Genomic DNA, 22,603 nt, shown 5'->3' on the forward strand with positions numbered 1-22,603 from the left:
GATAACGTGGCAGACCCGTTCACTAAGCAGCTAAGTCAGCAAAAGACTGAAGCCCACCTTGAGAAGATGGGGCTTAGATATATGACTGATTGGCTTTAGTGCAAGTGGGAGATTGTTAGATGTATGCCCTAGAAGCCAATCTGGCTGACGCATTGTTAATTCTAGGAACATAATTTTGTACTTGACTATTTATTATGGAATAAATAAAAGGCATCTTTTCATTCATATTGTTTATGTGTCTATGAATCGTCCAAGAAATTAATAAGATGATGATACATATTCTCAAGAGTTGAGAATTTGAGCCATGTATCATTGGTGATTAATTTCTAAATGCTCCTGATCAATGGATCATCACGAGGACAGTGATCGATCCGATCAGTGCACAGATCACTTTCCTTCTGGATGGACGAGACTTGAGTCCACAGTGTAGGGACACTGAAGTGATAGTGCAGGTGCTTGTTAGAGAACAAGGGTACTGAGCGTGACCAAGACAAGAAGTCACTTGGATGTCTATCCACTCGTCAGTGACTTGCTTGATGTTGCAATAGTGTGACTGGTCCTTTGACCTGCGGTGCTTCGGCTACTCACAGTGAGGTTATTGTAGTTTGACTGCACACATACATGGTCTCTAGCCATATGGGTCCATGCAGTGTAGATTGGTTGCGTAAGTTCACTGTAGGAGTAGGGTATGCACCTATAAGGAATCTATCGACCTTGATAGAAGAGGAGTGATCCTATGTGATTTGTTAGACTGAGTTCTAAGACCTTGGCCAGGGCAGTAATATAAAGTGGAAAAGGAGTTTTCCACTATCGAACTCGAGTCGAATAAATCTTGACATATGACAGACGATGGGGTTTGACGAGTTGTCCATGACCTCCGTCCTGTAGGGATCCACGATAGTAGGACTGTATCACATGTTAACTGCACCTAGAGGTTCATCATTCCATTCTGCTGGGTAGCCACTACATGCTGCTAGGTGTCACTGGTGGATGGTGGGACTCATAGGGATTATCTTGATGATCGATAAATCCTAACGAGTTGAGTTGGAATCATTCCAACCCATTGAAAGGAGTTTTCAATGATATTGTGATAGAGATCATAATATATCTCACTACCAGTCAGAATAGAACCTATGGGGTCACACACACTAGAAGTATTGACCGATCCGATGGTTGAAATCGTGATTAGGAATCACAAGTAATCAATTTGATTGATAAGAAGTTGAAGAAGGAACAAAGGGAATTAATTAATTGGACTTAAACACAAATCCTACTTCGGGTAGGATTTCTAGAGTCCTAATTGGATTAGGACTGGGAATCCTACTTGGAGTAGGACTAGGATTCCTACTTGGAGTAGGATTCCTAGAAATCTTAATTAGATTAGGACTTCGGATTCAAATAGAGTCCTAATTGGATTATGACTAAAATTAAATATGTCCTAATTTGGTTTAGGATTTCTTAAGTCACAATTAATTATTAATCTAATGAATCAATAAGACTCCTAATTGGATTAGGATTGAAGAGTTCAATTGAGTCAAAATTGATTTAAGTTCTAATTGGATTAGGACTTACCTAGATTGGATCCTAATTGGTTCACCCTTGGACTAAGCCTAATTGGATTAAGGCTTGACCACATTAGGGCATTTCAAACCCTACTTAATGTGGATTAGGGTTTACCATGAGGAGGGGGATATGCCCCTCCCTTTTCCATGTGGAGAAGGGAGAAGAGAGCCCCTCTTAGGAAATAACTCTAGGGCTCCTAGATTGTAGGAGCCCTAGATGGTTATAAAAAGGGGCAAAGGGGGCCGGCGCCCTAGATGAGCTCTCCCTCTCCTCTTCCATCACGTGGCCACCCCTCTCCCTTTCTTGGTTCAGCCGCCATCAGCAAAGGGAAAAGAAGAGGAGGCGTCTCCCTCCTCTTGGTCTTCTTCCTTGGCTCCAACGCATGAAAAGAGAAGAAGGCTGCAGGGGCTTTTGATCTTCTTCCCATCTTCATCCTTCTTCTTCCTCCTCTCAAGCACAATCAAGGGTTGATTGAAAGAGAGGAGATCAGCCATCAAAAGAAGTCTTTGCAAGGGAGCTAGCACCCCGGGAAGACAAGAAAGCTTTGATCGGTCCTCTGCTTCGTGTGGATACCCGTAGAGGCCGGACGTTTGAACGGCTTCAAACGAACCATCATCCTAAAACCACGAATTCAGATTTGCGGTGATCATCTACCCGCGCAAGGTGAAGATCTGATCTTCCTAATAGTTTTAAAAAGTTTTAATTCTTACCTAATTACGAAAGGTCTCGAAACAACGTTCATGCGATGAACGTCGATCCCGCGCATGCCTCTTCCGCTGCCATCTGATTTAATTTTTGAAATATCAGCGGCGTGTGCGGGTTCCCAACAACACCCACTATGTCCAGCCGAGACAAATCAACATCAGAAAAGCTTTAGCAGCTCTACTACGGTGGAAGACCTATGGACTTAATATCGGTTAATCAGGTCTTAGTGTTTGCAACATGAGCTCTTCATAAGAGGTAATCAAACAATTGGCCAGGTAAGCAGGTGGGAGGCTCCCCTTACTCAGAGAGTAAGGTCCTAATTAAGTAACCACCTTTCATGCTTTCCTAGACACCAATTAGATCAATTAATCTAATATGACTTGCTCATGTTGGTTCACTCTCGACTTGATTGAGGAGATTTTAGTTTAGGTCTCACTGGGTTTGCTACATCACATGTAAACCTATCTACCCCGTTCTCATTCACATCACATGCAAAACGGCACATCGCAGGCAGTTATAATTGCAGCAATAATTAAAGCTAAACTTTAAATAGGTGATGATCATGGATTCTAATTAGGTCATATTACAAGCACATGCACATCAATCGATCAGTTGGTCTTCAACTCTTGAATTGGTTCCAAGCCTCCTTGATTCGATCCTTGATCAACTCTTGATCCTATCGCCATCAACCGCTCAGATCGCTATTCATCTCATGTACTTTCTTCGACTTGATCGTTGACATACATCACATCACAGAAATACAACCAGATATAAAATAAAAATAATAATAAATTACATCCCCTTTTAGGAGGCACGCATGCCTCTCAAAACATCAAATACGATGCATGCAAGCATCTGAAAAATTACATGACATTACAGATCACATCGCAGGTCATTATATTTGATACCAAAAGGGTTTGAATCCTATGATCATCACTGCATGCAACAATTATACTTTTCAGATCTGAAACTTAATTGATTATGTTATGACATAGGTTGCTGATCATGCTAATCATGATTCTAAATCTTGTAATCTCATTAACAATGCAATTAGAATCATCATTTTATCACATAAAAATCAGCATGCAAAAATCAGCACTCTTGAAAAATCTGCATGCAGAAAATTTTCAGCATGCATAACCTTTTAAATTTCAGATCTAAGATGCCTTTAGATAATTAATCCTTACCTTAATCTACGATGCTAGGCTCTGATACCACTGTTAGAACCCGCCCATGCCGCAAAAATTAAAAAAAAATTCAGATGGCAGCGGAAGAGGCATGCGCGGGATCAACCGTTCATCACATGAACGTTGTTCAAAAACCGTTCGTAGTTAGATAAGGATTAAAAAACTTCTAAACTATTAGGAAGATCAGATCTTCACCTTTGTGCGGGTAGGTGATCACCGCAACCTGATGATCGTGGTTTTGGAAGAGGGCTCGCTTGAAGCCGCACAAGCGTCCGGCCTCTACGGGTACCACACGAAGTAGAGGACCGATCAAGGTTTCCTTGTCTCCCCGGGGTGCTAGCTCCCTTGCCGAGACTTCTTTTAATGGCTGATGTCCTCCCTTTGAATCAACCCTTGATTGTGCTTGGGAGGAGGAAGAAGAAGGATGAAGATCAGAGAAGGATCAAAGCCCCTGCAGCCTTCTTTCTTTTTCCTGCGTTGGAAGGACAAAAGGAGGAGGAGGAGGCCGCCAAGGCCTTCTTCTTTTCTTCTCCTTGCTTGCGGATGAACCAAGAGGAAGAAGAGGGGGCGTACGGCACAAGGAAGAGGAGAATTCCAATACCTAGGTGCCGCCAAGCCCCTCCCCTTATAAAGCATCTAGGGCTCCTACAAGTTAGGAGCCCTTGATCTATTTCCTAAGAGGGGCGCCGGCCCCTCTCTTCATGCCGCACCAAGGATGAAAAAGGGGAGGTAAGTAAGGATTGGGAGGCCCTGATGTGGTTAAGCCCTAATCCAATTAGGCTTAGTCCAAGGGTGAACCAATTGGGTTTAATCTAGGTAAGTCTGAGGATGATAGTGTTATTTTGATGATTAACAAGCAATAATCAAGAGTATGTTACAAGTTAATTCGATACTTTATTTATAAGTCTGTTACTCTCAGTATATTTGTATAAATGCATTTCATTATTTATTTGGATGAATCTAACCTTGAGTTGCAGCAAAGTGTGGATTGAGTCGACCCCAAGGATGATTGGGTCGACCCCGGCACATCAAGAAAGCATCTGGCACACTTCTGCAAAAATGGCATGGATGAACAGTAGTTGGGTCGACCCAAGGAAAGCATGAGTCGACCCAAACCTCAAGCCTCTCAAAGACTCAAGAAAACAGTTCTCTGGAAACACTGAGAGGGTCGACCCAAGAGGAAGTTGAGTCGACCCAAGCTTGAGTCGACCCAAACACTGAGAGGGTCGACCCAAAGACAATGACAGAATACATGACAGAAAAGGTTCTCTGGAAATCCTGAGAGGGTCGACCCAAGTGGAAGTTAAGTCGACCCAACTGAACCTTGAGTCGACCCAAAGAAATGTTGAGTCGACCCAAGTGAAGGAAGGCTGAATTGCAAGTTTCTGTGGTTCTGAGAGGGTCGACCCAAGGAAAGGTTGAGTCGACCCAAGTGAAAGTTGGGTCGACCCAAGGACAGGTTGAGCCGACCCAAACACAGGCAGAAGCATAACGGCTAGTTCTGCATAAGTACTTTTTGTCCTTCCAACAGTGAGTAACGGCTAGTTTTTGAATTCTAACCATTGGGGCTTGTCCAATGGATGAAGGAAACTATTTAAAGTGGCACTATTCATCAGAGAGAACATACTTTTGCAAAATATCAAAGAGTACACAAGAAAGACAATGTGCCCTAATCTTCTTCATCCAAGTGCTTCATTCAAGAGTCAAAAGAAAGTGGTTGAGCAGATTCAAAGAGTCATTAAGAGCTCCATCCACCCTTGAAGAATGAAGCATCCTTGACAAAGAAGAGAGAAGTCACGTCAAGCGATCACTATTCTCTAAACTCTTCTTTGTAGATTATATTATTATATTTGCTCATCTAGGAGCTTAAATCTTCTTACTTTGGTTATTAAACTCCTTGTAAAGGTTAGTTGGTTAGCCCGCAAAACCAACGGTATAGGTTGATTGGTGAACCCGTAAAACCAATTATAAAGGTTCGTTGCTGAGCCCGAAAAACCAACATAGGTTCATTGGTGAGCCCGTAAAACCAACATAGGTTTTTGGTGATCCCGGAAAACCAAAGTGTAAAGATTTTTGGATTGTGAGCCCGGAAAACAATCCAACTGTAATCCGCGGGATTATAGTGAATTCCCAAGGGGTCGCTTGGGGAGTGGACGTAGGTGCTTAGGAGAGCACCGAACCACTATACTTCTTGTTGTTTGTATTGTGATTTGTTTTAATTCTACTAACTCATCAATTAACATAAGTAAGATAGTTAAAATCAAGAGAAACCAATTCACCCCCCCTCTTGGCTTGTCACCTTAGGCAACAAGTGGTATCAGAGCAAGGTGCTCCAATAGTACTTATTGATCTCACAATCAAGAGTTAAAGATCATGACAACCCAAGTGGGATGTTCTATGAGTGAGGGGCAATCCACAAATAGACCTCCTCTATTTAATGGCACAAATTATACATACTGGAAAGCTAGAATGAGGATATTCATTCAAGCTTTAGACTATGAATTATGGTCCATTATTACTAGAGGACCTCACACACCCACACTTAATATAGAGGGCACTATCATACCCAAACCAGAAATGGATTGGAATGAAAGTGATAGAAGATTAGCACAATTAAATGCAAAAGCAATTAATGTACTTTACTGTTCATTAAATGTAAGTGAATTTAATAGAATATCTACATGCATCTCTGCAAAAGAAATTTGGGACAAACTTGAGGTCACTCATGAAGGGACTAATCAAGTGAAGGAGTCAAAAATAAACATACTAGTACATAAGTATGAATAGTTTAAAATGGAATCCACTGAGTCCATAACTGATATGTTTACTCGTTTTACTGAAATTATAAATGGGCTTAAGAGTTTAGAAAAGTCTTATACTAACTCTGAATTGGTGCGAAAAATTCTCAGGTCTCTACCAAGAGTTTGGGAGGCCAAGGTAACTGCAATTCAGGAAGCTAAGGACCTCAACACACTGCAATTAGAGGAACTTTTAGGATCACTCATGACCCATGAGTTGACCATGAGGCAAAATTCAGAAGATGAGGTCAAGAGAAGAAAGACCATTGCCCTAAAGTCTACCACCCCTAAACAACAAATTGAGTCGGAAGATTCTGATGATAATGATGAATTTGATGAAGAAGGAATGGCTATGCTTGGAAGAAAATTCAGAAAATTTATGAGAGGTAAGAATAGATTTCATAAAAAGAAACCCTTCTTCAAAGGTAGCTCAAGCAAAGAAAAGGAAAAAGAAACTCCTATTTGTTATGAGTGTAACAAACCCGGGCATTATAAGATAGATTGCCCGGAATTAAAGTGGATGGCAAGAAAACTGAAAAAGAAGAACTTCATGGCTGAATGGAGTGAAAGTGAGGAGTCAAGTTCGGAAGAGGAAGATAATCAAGAGATGGCCCAAATATGTCATATGGCCAATGACGATGAGGTAGATTCTGAACTTGAATGTGATTTTACTGTTGATGAATTACATGATGCATTTTTAGAACTCATGGAAGAACATAAAAAACTAATCAATAAAAATAAAGTTCTAAAAGAAAAAAATCAATCTCTTATCAAAGATAAGTTAAAACTATCTCATAACTATGAAACATTAAGTAGGAAACTCACAAATGAAACCAAGAATCTAATTGCTGAAAATATCAAGTTAAAAGAAGATGCTGAAAAATATAAATCCTTAGTAGATAAGTTTACACTTAGTTCTACCAAATTAAATATGATTCTTGATAGTCAAAAAGCTGTATATGATAAGGCTGGATTAGGATATAAAACAAATAGGAAACAAAAATACTTAAAGAACGTTTTTGTAAAAGCTAAAAATGAAAATATTACTGGTCATTGCTGCAATAAATTAGGACATAAAGCATATGAATGTAACTATAGAAAGTCCAGTCAAAACAAATTGAGTAATAATCATAAGCTTAAATTCAAGAAAGTTTGGGTTCCAAAAGGAACATCAAGTACTAACCCTAAAGGACCCAACATAGTTTGGGTACCTAAAGCTCTTTCTTGATCTTTATTGCAGGGGTGTCTTGCAGCTAATAAAGTGGAAAAACGATGGTATCTAGATAGCGGCTGTTCAAGACACATGACCGGTGACGTAGATCAATTTGTCACCTTGGAATCTAAGAAGGGTGGAGTAGTAACCTATGGAGACAATGGAAAAGGGTATATCATTGGAAAGGATAAAATTTTCATTACTCCATCTACTTTCATAGAAAATGTCTTATTAGTTAAGGGTTTGAAACATAACCTACTTAGCATAAGTCAATTTTGTGATAAAGTGTTTAAAGTCACATTTGAAACATCAGTATGCATAATCACAAATCCTAAAGATAATAGCATTGTACTTGTAGGACAAAGGCAAAGAAATATTTACATGGTAGATCTTCATGATTTAGGCAAGAAAAATGGATTATGCTTAATTACTAATGAAGAAAAGAAAAATGAAACAAGTTGGCTTTGGCATCGTAGACTAGGACATGCTAGTATGGAATTAATATCAAAACTAGTCTAGAAGGAATTAATAAAAGATGTGTCAAAATTGATTTTTGAAAAGGACAAAATCTGTGGACCATGCTCATTAGGAAAACAAACTAAATCATCCTTCAAATCGAAGAATATAGTATCAACAACTAGGCCTTTTGAACTCATACACGTGGATCTATTTGGACCCACTAGAACTGCAAGTCTAGGAGGGAAGAAGTATGGACTAGTTATTGTAGATGATCTTTCAAGATATACATGGGTTTTATTTTTGGCACATAAGAATGAAGCATTTTCAGAATTCTTAAAACTTTATAATAATATCATAAATGAAAAGAAGCTCACCTTAGTAGCAATTCGAAGTGATCATGGTACTGAATTTGAAAATCAACACTTTGAAGAATTTTGTAATAAAAATGGTATCTCACATCAATTTTCAGCACCTAGAACGCCTCAACAAAATGAGATTGTTGAAAAAAAAAACAGGACATTGGCAGAAATGGCATGCACGATGTTGTGCGAGTCAAATCTTCCAAAGCACTTTTGGGCTGAAGCTATAAGCACTGCTTGCCATATTCTAAATCGGGTTTTAATACGACCAATAACCAAGAAAACTCCTTATGAACTTTGGAAGAATAAGAAACCAACTGCTAAATATCTTAGAGTATTTGGATGTAGATGTTTTATTTTAAACAATGGCAAGAAGGATCTAAGTAAATTTGATGCCATGTCAGATGAAGGTATCTTCTTAGGATACTCCACATCTAGCAAGGCATACAGAGTATTCAATAAAAGAACTCTTGTAGTCGAAGAGTCAGTTAATATCATATTTGATGAGTCTGATAGTGAGTCTGCTAGGAAAGAAAATATTCTTGATAATGATACAGGAATTATTAACTTTGAAAAGTTGAATATTGATGATGTGCCAATTCAAGATAAGGGAGATGATTGCGTGCCACCACAATCTCAAAACTTGCCAAAGGAATGGAGGTATGCATATGGACACCCTAAAGACTTAATCATTGGTGATCCATCTCAAGGGGTAAGAACTCGATCCTCTCTTAGAAATTTAAATGATTATCTTGCTTTTGTTTCACAGTTAGAACCTAAGACTTATGAAGAAGCTGAAAAAGATACCAATTGGATAAATGCCATGCAAGAAGAATTAAATCAATTCAAAAGAAGTAATGTATGGACATTAACTGAAAGACCAAAGCATAACTCTGTAATTAGAACAAAATGGATCTTTAGAAATAAATTAGATGAAAATGGGTTAGTTATAAGAAATAAAGCTAGACTTATAGCTAAGGAATACAATCAAGAAGAAGGGATAGATTTTGATGAAACATTTTTTCTGTAGTTAGATTAGAGGCTATTAGATTACTTCTAGCTTTTGCATATTTCATGGATTTCAAATTATATCAAATGGATGTAAAAAGTGCATTCTTAAATGGTTTTATAGAGGAAGAAGTATATGTAGAGCAACCCCCTGGTTTTGAGAATCATGAATTGCCAAATCATGTATTTAGATTACATAAGGCATTATATGGATTGAAACAAGCACCTAGGGCTTGGTATGATCAATTAAGCAAATTTCTACTAAAAAATGACTTTAGTAGAGGAAATGTAGATAAAACACTGTTTCTCAAAAGAAAGGACGAAAATCTATTAGTGGTACAAATATATGTGGATGACATAATCTTTGGTGCCACAAATGATACTCTTTGCAAAGAATTTGCTGATTTAATGCACGGAGAATTTGAAATAAGTTTGATGGGAGAACTAAGTTTCTTTCTAGGATTACAAATCAAACAAACTAAAGAAGGTATCTTCATTCATCAAACTAAGTATACAAAGAAAATACTAAAGAAGTTTGGGAATGAAAATCATAAGGGAGTAGGCACTCCAATGAATCCTACTAGTAAGCTAGACAAAGATGAGAAAGAAAAGAGTATTGATATTAAGCTTTATAGAGGACTAATTGGATCCTTGCTCTACCTTACTGCTAGTAGACCAGATATCGGGTTTAGTGTAGGAATATATGCTAGATACCAATCAGATCCTAAGGAGTCACATTTAAGTGCTGTTAAAAGAATTCTTAGATATTTAAGAGGAACTACGAACATAGGATTATGGTACTCAAGAGACTCCTGTCTAGATTTGTTTGCATACTCAGATGCTGATTTTGCTGGATGCAAATTAGATAGGAAGAGCACTAGTGGAACATGTCAATTCTTAGGAAACAACTTAATATCATGGTTTAGCAAAAAGCAGAATTCAGTGGCACTGTCAACAGCTGAGCTGAATATATAGCTGCTGGCAGTTGTTGTGCTCAAGTACTATGGCTTAAGCAACAACTAGAGGACTATGGAGTTAAGCTAGATAACATTCCTATTAAGTGTGATAATACTAGTGCCATCAACCTCACTAAAAATCCGGTTCAGCATTCTAAAGCCAAACACATAGAAATAAGATATCATTTTATTAGGGATCATGTGCAAAATGGAAACATATGTATTGAGCATATATGCACTGAAAAACAATTAGCTGACATATTCACAAAACCCTTGAGTGAAGATAGATTCTGCACGCTAAGGAGGGAATTAGGCATATGTGATCCTTTTTATTGAAGAGATATAAAAGGGAGCAAGCAGTCTCATGATACATTCCTTCCATTTCTAAAAACCCATGAAACATGAGTCAAACTTGTAATCTATAGATTCCTTACTCATGTATCATTATCCCGGAAAGAATTTGTAAGGATTGGAAGTAAGGAAAATTTTTAGAAGCGAAAAGGAAGAGAAAGGAAAAGTTTCTGAACTTGGGTCGACCCAACCCAGAATAGGGTCGACCCAACATTGAGTCGACCCAAGAAAATTCTTGAGTCGACCCAACGTCGGGACCTCACTGTTAAAAGGGGGACCCGTGAGCTATCAAGGGCACTATTTACCCTTTATCCTCTTCCGAAAATCCTATTCTCCACTCTCCAATCTCCTCCAATCATCTCCAAACAGTAGATTACTTCAAAATTTTGGAGAAATGGGACCCAAAAGAGCCGTAGCCAAGCGATCCGGGAGAGTCTCACGGATCCAACGTGCGGAAAGAGAAGCTACGGAGCCATCTACAGTGTCTCCACAAGGTGAGACACATGTAGAGCCACCTCCTCCTCCCTCCCCTTCAGTACAACTTGCAAAGTTTGCGGGGAGACCGGTTACAACGGGGAGAAGGATCCATTCCGAGTTCTTTGATCAAGAAGGGTTCCGTTTGGGGGAATGGATCCGAAGGCAAGGTTGGGAGTATCTTTGCTCCCTAGATGTGGTGATATACCCGGGACTAGTTCGGGAGTTCTATGCCTTCCTCAAAACTGGGATGGGAGGGCTCATATCGGAAGTTCGAGGAGTTAGGGTTCGAGTTTCTGAAGAGAGTTTGAGTGAGTTGCTTCATCTCCCCTACGAAGGAGCAACTCGAGAAAAGCCAGAAAACAAGTTGAGAGCCCTGCAGTTAATTCTTGAGAATGAAGACTTCGACTTCTCGGAGCAGGTTATAGCGAGCTCTCTTTCTGCAGAGATGAGGTTGTTGCACAACATCATTGATAGGATTCTATTTCCGAAGAGCGGGAGATTTGATCTCATTACAGAGCGAGATCTAGTAGTGAGGAGCATATGGATCATCCTACTGCACCTTCAGAGGCTGGACCATCGTCATCTGTTCCTGCGGGAGACACAGATGCATTCTGGAGTAGGATGACTGAGCTTATGTCAGCTCAGGCGAGGACTATCACTGATGGGCTGATGAGCCGACTAGATATCATGTCTGCTGAGATCAGTGATCTGAGAGAGCAGATAGGAGCTATACGGAGAGAGGGAGAGACTCATGGACCATCTGTGCCACAGGCTGCTGAGTCAGAGATTTCGGCACAGAGTCATCCAGCTCACCGTGCTCCACGCCAGACTCAGTCTCATCAGGCTCGACCTCCCCTCGCCACTTATACTAGGAGGATAAGGACTAGATCACAGCCATTAAATACTCCCTAGGCTGATATTAGTATTTTTGTTTAGAGCCTAGGATATGTATCTAGTTCTCATATGTATTTTGTGTTGATCATGTATTTTGAACCTTGATTGAGGAACATTGTATTTGCTTTTGTTTTTGGCATTATTGTACTAAAATGTTCCTATTTTGATCAATGAAGTTTAAATGTTTGTTATTTATTGTATCTATTCCCATGCACCTATTTGATGATAACAAAAAGGGGGAGAAGTAAAGAAAGAGAAATAAGTTGTGTAAGAAAAGAGAAATAAGTTGTAAAACAAATTGAAAATTATAATAGGAAAGCATATACATTTAAGGGGGAGCAATTTGTAACAATGAAAATGATCAAATCTAAAATTTCTATTGAATTTCAGAATTTGGCACATAGAATTTCAGAATTTGGCACATACCCTTCACACCTCGATACGTAATCTGAAACTCATGCATTATCTCAAATTTTTGAAGTTTCATCTTTAATGAAATATAAAAGAAAGGGGGAGCAATTCAAAAAGTCAAATTGAAAAATATTTGGATAAAATAGGGGGAGACTTCACTCTCATATTTGAAAAGCTGAAATTCAGCAACTTGAGCCCTTTTAAAATTGATTTTAAGATAAGTATCAATAGGCTCATACTCTATATTTTGTAATCATCAAAAAGGGAGAGATTGAGGATGATAGTGTTATTTTGATGATTAACAAGCAATAATCAAGAGTATGTTACAAGTTAATTCGATACTTTATTTATAAGTCTGTTACTCTCAGTATATTTGTATAAATGCATTTCATTGTTTATTTGGATGAATCTAACCTTGAGTTGCAGCAAAGTGTGGATTGAGTCGACCCCAAGGATGATTGGGTCGACCCCGGCACATCAAGAAAGCATCTGGCACACTTCTGCAAAAATGGCACGGATGAACAGTAGTTGGGTCGACCCAAGGAAAGCATGAGTCTACCCAAACCTCAAGCCTCTCAAAGACTCAAGAAAACAGTTCTCTGGAAACACTGAGAGGGTCGACCCAAGAGGAAGTTGAGTCGACCCAAGCTTGAGTCGACCCAAACACTGAGAGGGTCGACCCAAAGGCAATAACATAATACATGACAGAAAAGGTTCTCTGGAAACCCTGAGAGGGTCGACCCAAGTGGAAGTTGAGTCGACCCAACTGAACCTTGAGTCGACCCAAAGAAATGTTGAGTCGACCCAAGTGAAGGAAGGCTGAATTGCAAGTTTCTGTGGTTCTGAGAGGGTCGACCCAAGAAAAGGTTGAGTCGACTCAAGTGAAAGTTGGGTCGACCCAAGGACAGGTTAAGCCGACCCAAACACGGGCAGAAGCATAACGGCTAGTTCTGCAGAAGTACTTTTTGTCCTTCCAACAGTGAGTAACGGCTAGTTTTTGAATTCTAACCATTGGGACTTGTCCAATGGATGAAGAAAACTATTTAAAGTGGTACTATTCATCAGAGAAAACATACTTTTGCAAAATATCAAAGAGTACACAAGAAAGACAAAGTGCCCTAATCTTCTTCATCCAAGTGCTTCATTCAAGATTCAAAAGAAAGTGGTTGAGCAGATTCAAAGAGTCATTAAGAGCTCCATCCACCCTTGAAGTGTGAAGCATCCTTGACAAAGAAGAGAGAAGTCACATCAAGCGATAACTATTCTCTAAACTCTTCTTTGTAGATTATATTGTTATATTTGCTCATCTAGGAGCTTAAATCTATTTACTTTGGTTATTAAACTCCTTGTAAAGGTTAGTTGGTTAGCCCGCAAAACCAACGGTATAGGTTGATTGGTGAACCCGTAAAACCAATTGTAAAGGTTCGTTGGTGAGCCCGGAAAACCAACATAGGTTCGTTGGTGAGCCCGTAAAACCAACATAGGTTTTTGGTGAATCCGGAAAACCAAAGTGTAAAGGTTTTTGGATTGTGAGCCCGGAAAATAATCCAACTGTAATCCGCGGGATTACAGTGAATTCCCAAGGGGTCGCTTGGGGAGTGGACGTAGGTGCTTAGGAGAGCACCGAACCACTATATTTCTTGTTGTTTGTATTGTGATTTGTTTTAATTCCACTAACTCATCAATTAACATAAGTAAGATAGTTAAAATCAAGAGAAACCAATTCACCCCCCTCCCTCTTGGCTTGTCACCTTGGGCAACAAAGTCCTAATCCAATTAGAACTTAATGAATCATGACTCAATTGAACCCTTCAATCCTAATCTAATTAGGAGTCATCTTGATTCATTAGATTAATAATTAATTGGGACTTAAGAAGTCCTAATCCCATTAGGATTTTTTTAATTTTAGTCCTAATCCAATTAGGACTCTAATTTGAATCCGAAGTCCTAATCCAATTAGGATTTTTAGGAATCCTATTCTAAGTAGGTATTCAAAAATAGATTCAAAATCCTAATCTAATTAGAATTGTGGGAATCCTACTTCAAGTAGGAATCCCAGTCCTACTCCAAGTAGGACTCCCAGTCCTAATCCAATTAGGACTCTAGGAATCCCACTCTAAGTAGGATTCGTGTTTTAAGTCCGATTAATCAATTTCCATTTCTTCTTCAACTTATTATCAATGGAATTGATTACTTGTAATTCATAATCACTTTTTCAACCATCGGATCGGTCAATACTTCTAGTGTGTGTGATCCCATAGGTTCTATTCTGACTGGTATTGAGATATATTGTGATCCCTATCTCAATATCATTGAAAACTCCTTTTAATAGGTTGGAACGATTCCAACTCAACTCATTAGGGTTTATCGATCATCGAGATATTTCCTGTAAGTCTCACCATCCACCAGTGACACTTAGCAGCATGTAGTGGCTACCCAGCAGAATAGAATGATGAACCTCTAGGTGCAGTTAATATGTGATACAGTCCTACTATCGTGGATCCCTACAGGACGGAGGTCATGGACAACTCGTCAAACCCCATCGTCTATCGTATGTGAAGATTTATTCAACTTAAGTTCGAGAGTGGAAAACTCCTTCTCCACTGTGCATACTGCCCCGGTCGAGGTCTTACGAACTCAGTCTTATAAATCACATAGGATCTCTCCTTATCTATCAAGGTCGATAGATTCCTTATAGGTGCATACCCTACTCTTACAGTGAATCTACTACAGCCAATCTACACTGCATGGACCCATATGGCTAGAGACCATGCATGTGTGCAGCCAAACTACAATAACCTTACTGTGAGTGGCCGAAGCACCGTAGGTCAAAGGACCAGTCACATTACTGCAACATCAAGCAAGTCACTGACGAGTGGATAGACATCCAAGTGACTTCTTGTCTTGGTCACGCTTAGTACCCTTGTTCTCTGACAAGCACCTGTACTATTACTTCAGTGTCTCCACACCGTGGACTCGAGTCTCGTCCATCCATAGAGAAAGTAACGTGTGCACTGATCTCATCGGATCGATCACCGTCCTCGTGATGATCCATTGATCAGGAGCATTTAAAAATTAATCACTAATGATACATGGCTCAAATTCTCAACTCTTGAGAATATGCATCATCATCTTATTAATTTCTTGGACAATTCATAGACACAATAACAATATGAATGAAAAAGATGCCTTTCATCTATTCAATAATAATAAAGTCAAGTACAAATTATGTCCCAGAATTAATAATGTGTCAGCCAAAATTGGCTTCTAGGGCATACATCTAACACCATCTTCTCAAGGTGGGCTTCAGTCTTTTGCTGACTTAGCTGCTTAGTGAACGGGTCCACCACATTGTCCGCGGAGTCTACTCTCTACACCTCGATATATTTCTTCTCAACATAGTCGCGTATGAGGTGAAAGCGCCCCTCTATATGCACTACAAGAAAATACATATTCAGCGACTAAGATTCTCGTCGCCGAATAACGATATTTGGTCGCCAAAACCTTTTCGCGACTAGAATACTCTTCGTCGCCGAACCCTAGTCACTAAAAGATTTTAGCGACCAATATTGTGTGGTCACCTAAGGTACACCAATAACGACCAACGTTTGGTTGCCGAAGAAACGTTTCAGCGACCAAATTTGTTGTTGCTAATTCCAACGCCGACCAAATAGTTGATCGTGGAATGTTTGTCTTCCACTACCAAAAAAATGGTCACTGAATGTCTATCTTCCCCCACCAATAGTTTGGTCGTAGAATGTATTGGAATGCATTGGCAACAAACATTTTTTGGTAGCAGAAAGTATTAACATGTATTTAATTAATAATTCAAATTATAAGCTTAATATTTATTTTTGGGCTCGTTCCAAATTCTGTACAACCAACACAGCCTATCCATTATCCATATTGCACAATACATTTGCTCATCCAAATACAAGGATACACAATGTTGGAGAATCCATAATCATTCATTATAAATATCATCATCTATAAGTATAAAGTCAGGCAAACCTATTAACCATTCATCAAAATGTTTCATCCATACCATTATATGTTAAGGTGATAATCATCACCAAACACATCAAAATGTAAATTAAAAATCCCAAAATATCTGATCTTGCTATTCATCCAAACAACCATCATGTAGACAAAAATATGAATAAACCAAAAACTGGATTCTGCTTGTAGATAACTCCACCATGATCATCTGAACAAAAGCTATCCATGTACCAGAAACTAGATTTAACATGCTCATAACTCCACCATGTATCTGAGAAAGCAAAAAAGAATACACAATCAATAACCACATGTGAAAAATAATAAACTAAAATTCAAGTATAAGTTCACAATGACATTTCGCTTAATTTGGTCCAAATCTCTAAATAACCTACGTAATATAAATGAGAATACATACCAACGAGTATTTGTGCCACCAGTTGAATACATGGCCCCATCATGATGGATAGATGACTTGTGCGTTTGAGTCTTTTCCTTTAAGAACTCTGTCACCAAACTTGTGAGATGTGCAATTTGCTTCTGTTCTTCCTCTCGCTCTTTCTTTTCCTCCTCTCGCTCTCTCCTCTCCTACTCCAATTGCCTCCGCAGCTCCTCACGCTCCATCTCACGCTCCATCTTCATCTCCTCCATCTCAGCTTTAAGTTTCTGCAACTCCCCAACATGATCTTGTGACACACGACTAGGTGTGGAAGAAGATGAAGAGGGCTTCGGCCCATCCCCAAATCCAAGAATGTATCTCTTCCTTTTTCCAAGTGCCTGCCTAGACATCTCCTCTAATGTTAATTGCACACGGATTGGGAAGATTCTTCTCGCAAGCTCAACATCTTTGACTGTCAATGCAAAGGTAACAACAGAATTAAATGTATATATAATCTTGCAAAAGCAGAAAGTGATTTAAATGATTATTGAGATTTTAGATACCTACATGTTTCACGGCGCAAATAGGATCAATCCACTCTTTGTTCTTCTTGGTATGAGTTTTCTTATAGAATTATGAAAATTTAAGGTTTTCAGAACCATTAAACTCCGGCTGCAAAGTGTAATTTAGATTAGCATATAGCCACTACATAATAAGAAAACTAGAATAACTGTCAGATCTACTTGCATAAAAGGATTCCAAAAATATACTTGCAGCAAACTAGAATAAAAAATCTACTTGCAGCAAATTGTCTATTTTATAATAGCCAAAACTATCCCATAGACTGTTTCACAGGCAATTCACTAAAAATATAGCCAGTACATACTCAAAAACATATTACCTGTATAGTCATTGTTGCAACAAATGATCGAGATCCTGAACAATGATTGTACTCAAGCTTTTTCCTATTCTTTTTGCCAGCTTTTGATCTCACCTTCAAAAACAATACAAATTAAAAATCTAAAGAAAACATTATGATCAAATATTTTACTTATAAACTCTGAAGCACTAAATATGTAAGTTACCTTGTGTTCTTTGCTTTTCTACACCTCGTCAATTAAGTGGCGCCAATCCTCTTGAGTCACATGTTCGTATGGATGACTATAAGGGTCCACATGTAAGACGTTCTTATGATGCTTGTAATGCAATTTCATATTGTGCCTCCAATTTCTGTGAATATTGTAGCATTTTCTGTGGACAGCTTACTGAGCTACTAGATTGCCATGATAATCATCCGAGATTTTGAACTTGCCCTAAAAACATAAGTAAAATCATTATGTAGTATGATCAATGCAACTATTACAAGTACCTAAAAAAATATTATGCAATAAATAATTACAAGGACAGATTGTATGATAGCAGATTGAGTAGCCTCGTCTACATGCCGCCACGTCGGTATGCCCTTAATTGGACACATTCTCCTAATATACACCCCTAACAGACTGGCTACCTTTGGAGCATTAATACCACATAAAGCATTCCACTCATCAAGTATTGGAACAGAAAGCTTTTCTCCGCCATTCTGGGCAATGAGCTTATCAATTTCTTTTCCAACTGTCTTACCCCGCATGTGCTTTGATGATGAACCTGCTAAAATAGTTAAATACTTTAGGCCATAACACAAACCTGCTAATGATAGACAAAGAGAATGCAAAAAAAAACACAAAACCACTGAAATGCCATCATTTTACCAAGAGTATCTTAGCAATAACAAGATTCAGAAAGATGAGTTTCCTCACCCACGCTGTTGGCAATAATAGGTGGACTTGAAAGCTCGTGGGTTTGCTGGGTAGAAAAGGTGGGAAGCAGAGTAGGTTGGGCAGCCATCACGGGCACAAGTTCAGCATCTCCAGAAGAATTCAGTCCTTCATTATCAGATGGTAGATACTCTTCATCATCATCGCCATTGCTAATCTTGTTCGGTCCTTCATTACCATTCTGATTTGAACCAAACAATGCCTTGGACATACCCGGTATGCCAAGAGCCTCTAATCTCATTGAGTTCATTTCAATCCTTTTTTGCCTTTGCCTTTCGTATCCCGTCAGCTTCTGGGACAAGCACCCAGGCTTCACAAATTTTTTACCTACTTTGTGCATCTTTCATAATAAAAACTAGATAGATACATTACATTCAACCATAAAGAAATATGGAGTAAAAAGTACATCACACTCTCCATAAAAAATAGAAGCATGTAAGATAAAAATGGATGATTTTCATTAACATATAAAACAGAAGCATGTAAGATAAAAATGGATGATTTTCATTAACATATAAAACAAAAGCATGTAAGATAAAAATGTTCAACTTTGCTATAGATAGATCATTAGAGAAATATATCATGGCTCTAAATCTACGAGTGTATCACTGTCACTATCAATGTCTTCTTCTTCATCGCTAGGCTCCTCCATTACTTCATCGACACTCCCCCCGGCTTGATCTCGCCCACGACACTGCAAAATGACATCCTCTTGAATAATTTCAGCATCAATATCATATCTGCGCAAATCCATTGTGGTTGGCTCTTCAATGAAAATTGGTTCAACGTCATTGGTTTCATCTTGTTGGAATGCATGATTGAGAACAATGGTTTCTTCAACATCATTGGGTTCTAAATCACTCATCTGTGGCACATCCCATATACCTCGATGCTTGAATCTTTGGACAACTTTCCAATTGCCACGTCTCTCTGTAGTGTCATTAATGTAGAATACTTGCTGCACTTGACTCGGTAGTACAAAAGAATCATCTTTGTACCACCGACTTCTTGTATCAATGCTAGTGCAATGCGCATCAATGCAGAGTTTTTTTACTTCCAGTGTTGAACCATTCGCATTGGAACAAAACGACTTATTGTCCGAACATATATGTTAATTCCCAAACTTTGCACAAGTAACCGTAGAAGTCAATCGGTTGCCCTTCGTGGTCCCCTTCAACAACTAACCCACTATTCTGGCTTTTACGGCGATTGTCACGTTCGATGGTATGGAATCGGACACCGTTACAAAAGCACCCTGAATATATGTTGACTATCGGATGAGGACCATTGGCCAATGACCATAATTCATCAGTAGCTTCCGGTGATCGCTGATTTCGAAGTTGAGTCATCTATAACAAAAAAGTGACATAATATGTTACTTCACTTTCAAATGCAAGGATAACGGTCCTACATGTTAATTAATTTTGCTTACGCGATCTTTGAACCACTTGGAAAATTATTTACGTTATCTGTTTGTGATGTCAACTTCACTCTCACCTTGTATGTAGTTCTTGTGTTCCTATTCGACATTCCGTAACATATAAGTAACATATAAGTCTGAAACAACTAAATATACAATAGCTGAACCTTAATAAGCAAGTTAAAAAAACATACTCTCGATATTGATCCACTTCTGAACTATTGTATAAGACAAACCATTCAGCCATCTCGAGTTCATTGACCGGGACATCAGGTCCCCTTCGGATTAACCCAAATGGTCGGGCACTTTGAGTGAAGACTGCTAACCCCATGCCACGATCACCACCGTCATCATTCCTTTCTTCTCTGTTAAACACTGTTTCGATTCCATTGAGGTACATTGAGCAAAATATTGTACTCTCTTTAGAAATATAAGCCTCAGCGATAGAACCTTCTGGGTGAGCTCGGTTGGCAACAAATCCTTTTAGAACTCCGAGTAACCTACGATAAATAATAGCTCAATGCTAATAGAAAAATTCTTACATGTACAATAATATATATGATTACTATTCCTACTATACGGTTGCAAACAATTACCTTTCAATTGGATACATCCATCGATATTGCACGGGCCCTCCAAGAATAGCCTCGCGAGGCAAGTGAATAGCTAGATGAACCATGACATCAAAGAAGGCAGGAGAGAAAATCTTCTCAAGCTTGCAAAGAATAAGAACAATTTGGTCCTCTAATTTTTTCAAATCGGCTTTTTTTAATGCCTTGGAGCACAATTGCTCAAAGAAATTGCCTAACTGAAATAATGCAGTATTAAGTTCTTTGTTGAGGTACCCACGCATTCCAACTGGAAGAAGGCGTTGCAAAAGAATATGATAGTCATGACTTTTCAGACCCGATAATTTACCACCTTGAGTACTTACACAGCTAGATATGTTTGCCGCATAGCCATCTGGAAACTTAATCGATTTTAAAAAATCACAAAACCCTTGTCTCTCTTGCGGGGACAATGTGTACAATGCTGGAGGCTTCTCATAAAATCCGTTCGCCCGCTTTTTTAGGTGTAACTCCTTCCGTATACCCATATCTGCCAAATCCATGCGTGCTTTTTCTGTATCCTTGCATTTTCCATCTATGCCCAGTAATGTCCCAACAATATTTTCTGTAATGTTCTTTTCTATTTGCATGATATCCAAGTTGTGACGCAGCTTGAGTGTTTTCCAATAAGGGAGATCAAACAAAATGCTTTTCTTGGCCCAAATCGTGTCAGCATCTTTGCCCCTTTTTCTTTTCTTATTAATGCTTGGATGCTTGCCCAACGGCTTGTATGTCCCTGAATTAATTTGCTCCAAGATCTCTTCTCCCGTGAACTCTCGTGGCCTTGACCTGTCCTCACTTTTACCATTAAAGAGCTTGCTCTTTCGCCATATGTGGTTCTCAGGTAAGAAATGCCTCGCACCCATATAGCCAATCTTACTCCTCAAACGTTCTGATGAAGCATCTTTGTTACAAATGGGACAAGCCAAATAACCTTTTGTTGGCCATCCAGACATGTTACCATATGCAGAAAAGTCATTAATGGTCCACATGAGAGCAGCACGCATTCTAAATGTACTTCCACTAGAGGCATCATAAGTTTGCACGCCATCCTTCCAAAGCTCTTTCAACTCATCAATTAATGGCCTCAAGTAAACATCTATTTCTCCGGAAGCCGTTTTTCCGGGAATAAGCAATGACATCATACAAAATTGCTCTTTCATATGCTTCCAAGGTGGAAGATTATAAGGCATCACGATAACGGGCCACATACTATACGATGTGCTCATATTTCCAAAAGGATTGAAACCATCGGTGGCTAACCCTAACCTCACATTCCGCGGATCCTTGGAAAACTCAGGATGTTGCCGATCAAAGTTCTTCCATTCCTCCCCATCAGCCGGATGTCTTGATGTTTCGTCATCCACTCGCTTCTCCTTATGCCATCTCATATCTACAGCTATTTTCGGAGACAAAAATAAGCGCTTCAATCTCGGTGTCAGGGAAAAGTACCGCAAAATTTTATGAGGGATCTTCTTACCGTTACCATCATTCAGCTTATATCTAGGCTCATCACATATAGGGCATTTCTCCAGGTTCGCATTCTCCTTCCAAAAAAGAGCACAATCATATTTGCATGCATGAATTAGCACATATCCCAAACCCAAATCTTGTAAAAATTTCTTGACTTCATAAAGGGTCCATGGAACAGACTTATCACACTCCGGTAGTATTTCCTTGTATACCTTCATGTTCATGTCAAAAGAGGAATTGCTCCACTAGTTGTACACCTTAATATGAAGCATCTTAATAACGAATGATAATACTGTAAAAGTTTTGCAACCAGGATAAATGGGTCGTTGAGCATCATCGAACAACTTATCAAAATTCTGTGCATCCTCCCTCCCCAAGTTATTAGGCAATTCGTCAATATCGTCATTCATGAAAGCGCCCATGTAAACATCTTCCAGCATATTAGACAATTTTTCCCTATCATCGGTGCCATCCCCAGCCATTCTATCCTCAACACCTCCACCATTGTCACAGTTAGCATTATTTGAAA

The 22,603-nt window shown here is 39.0% G+C and overlaps 1 protein-coding gene across 1 annotated transcript; it reads right to left on the reverse strand.

The window, feature by feature from the left end:
• Positions 1-20,194: 20,194 nt before the first annotated feature.
• LOC149753307 (uncharacterized) lies at positions 20,195-22,292 on the reverse strand. Its single transcript, XM_089923780.1, has one exon. It carries the CDS (start codon positions 22,290-22,292, stop codon positions 20,586-20,588), a length of 1,707 nt encoding a protein of 568 aa, XP_089779906.1. The 3' UTR covers positions 20,195-20,585.
• Positions 22,293-22,603: the final 311 nt, after the last annotated feature.

This window comes from Phoenix dactylifera, chromosome 6 (assembly GCF_051530095.1).
Source record: "Phoenix dactylifera cultivar Ajwa chromosome 6, Ajwa_hap1_PhDact_Kaust_v1.1, whole genome shotgun sequence".
Classification (NCBI taxonomy): Eukaryota; Viridiplantae; Streptophyta; class Magnoliopsida; order Arecales; family Arecaceae; genus Phoenix; species Phoenix dactylifera.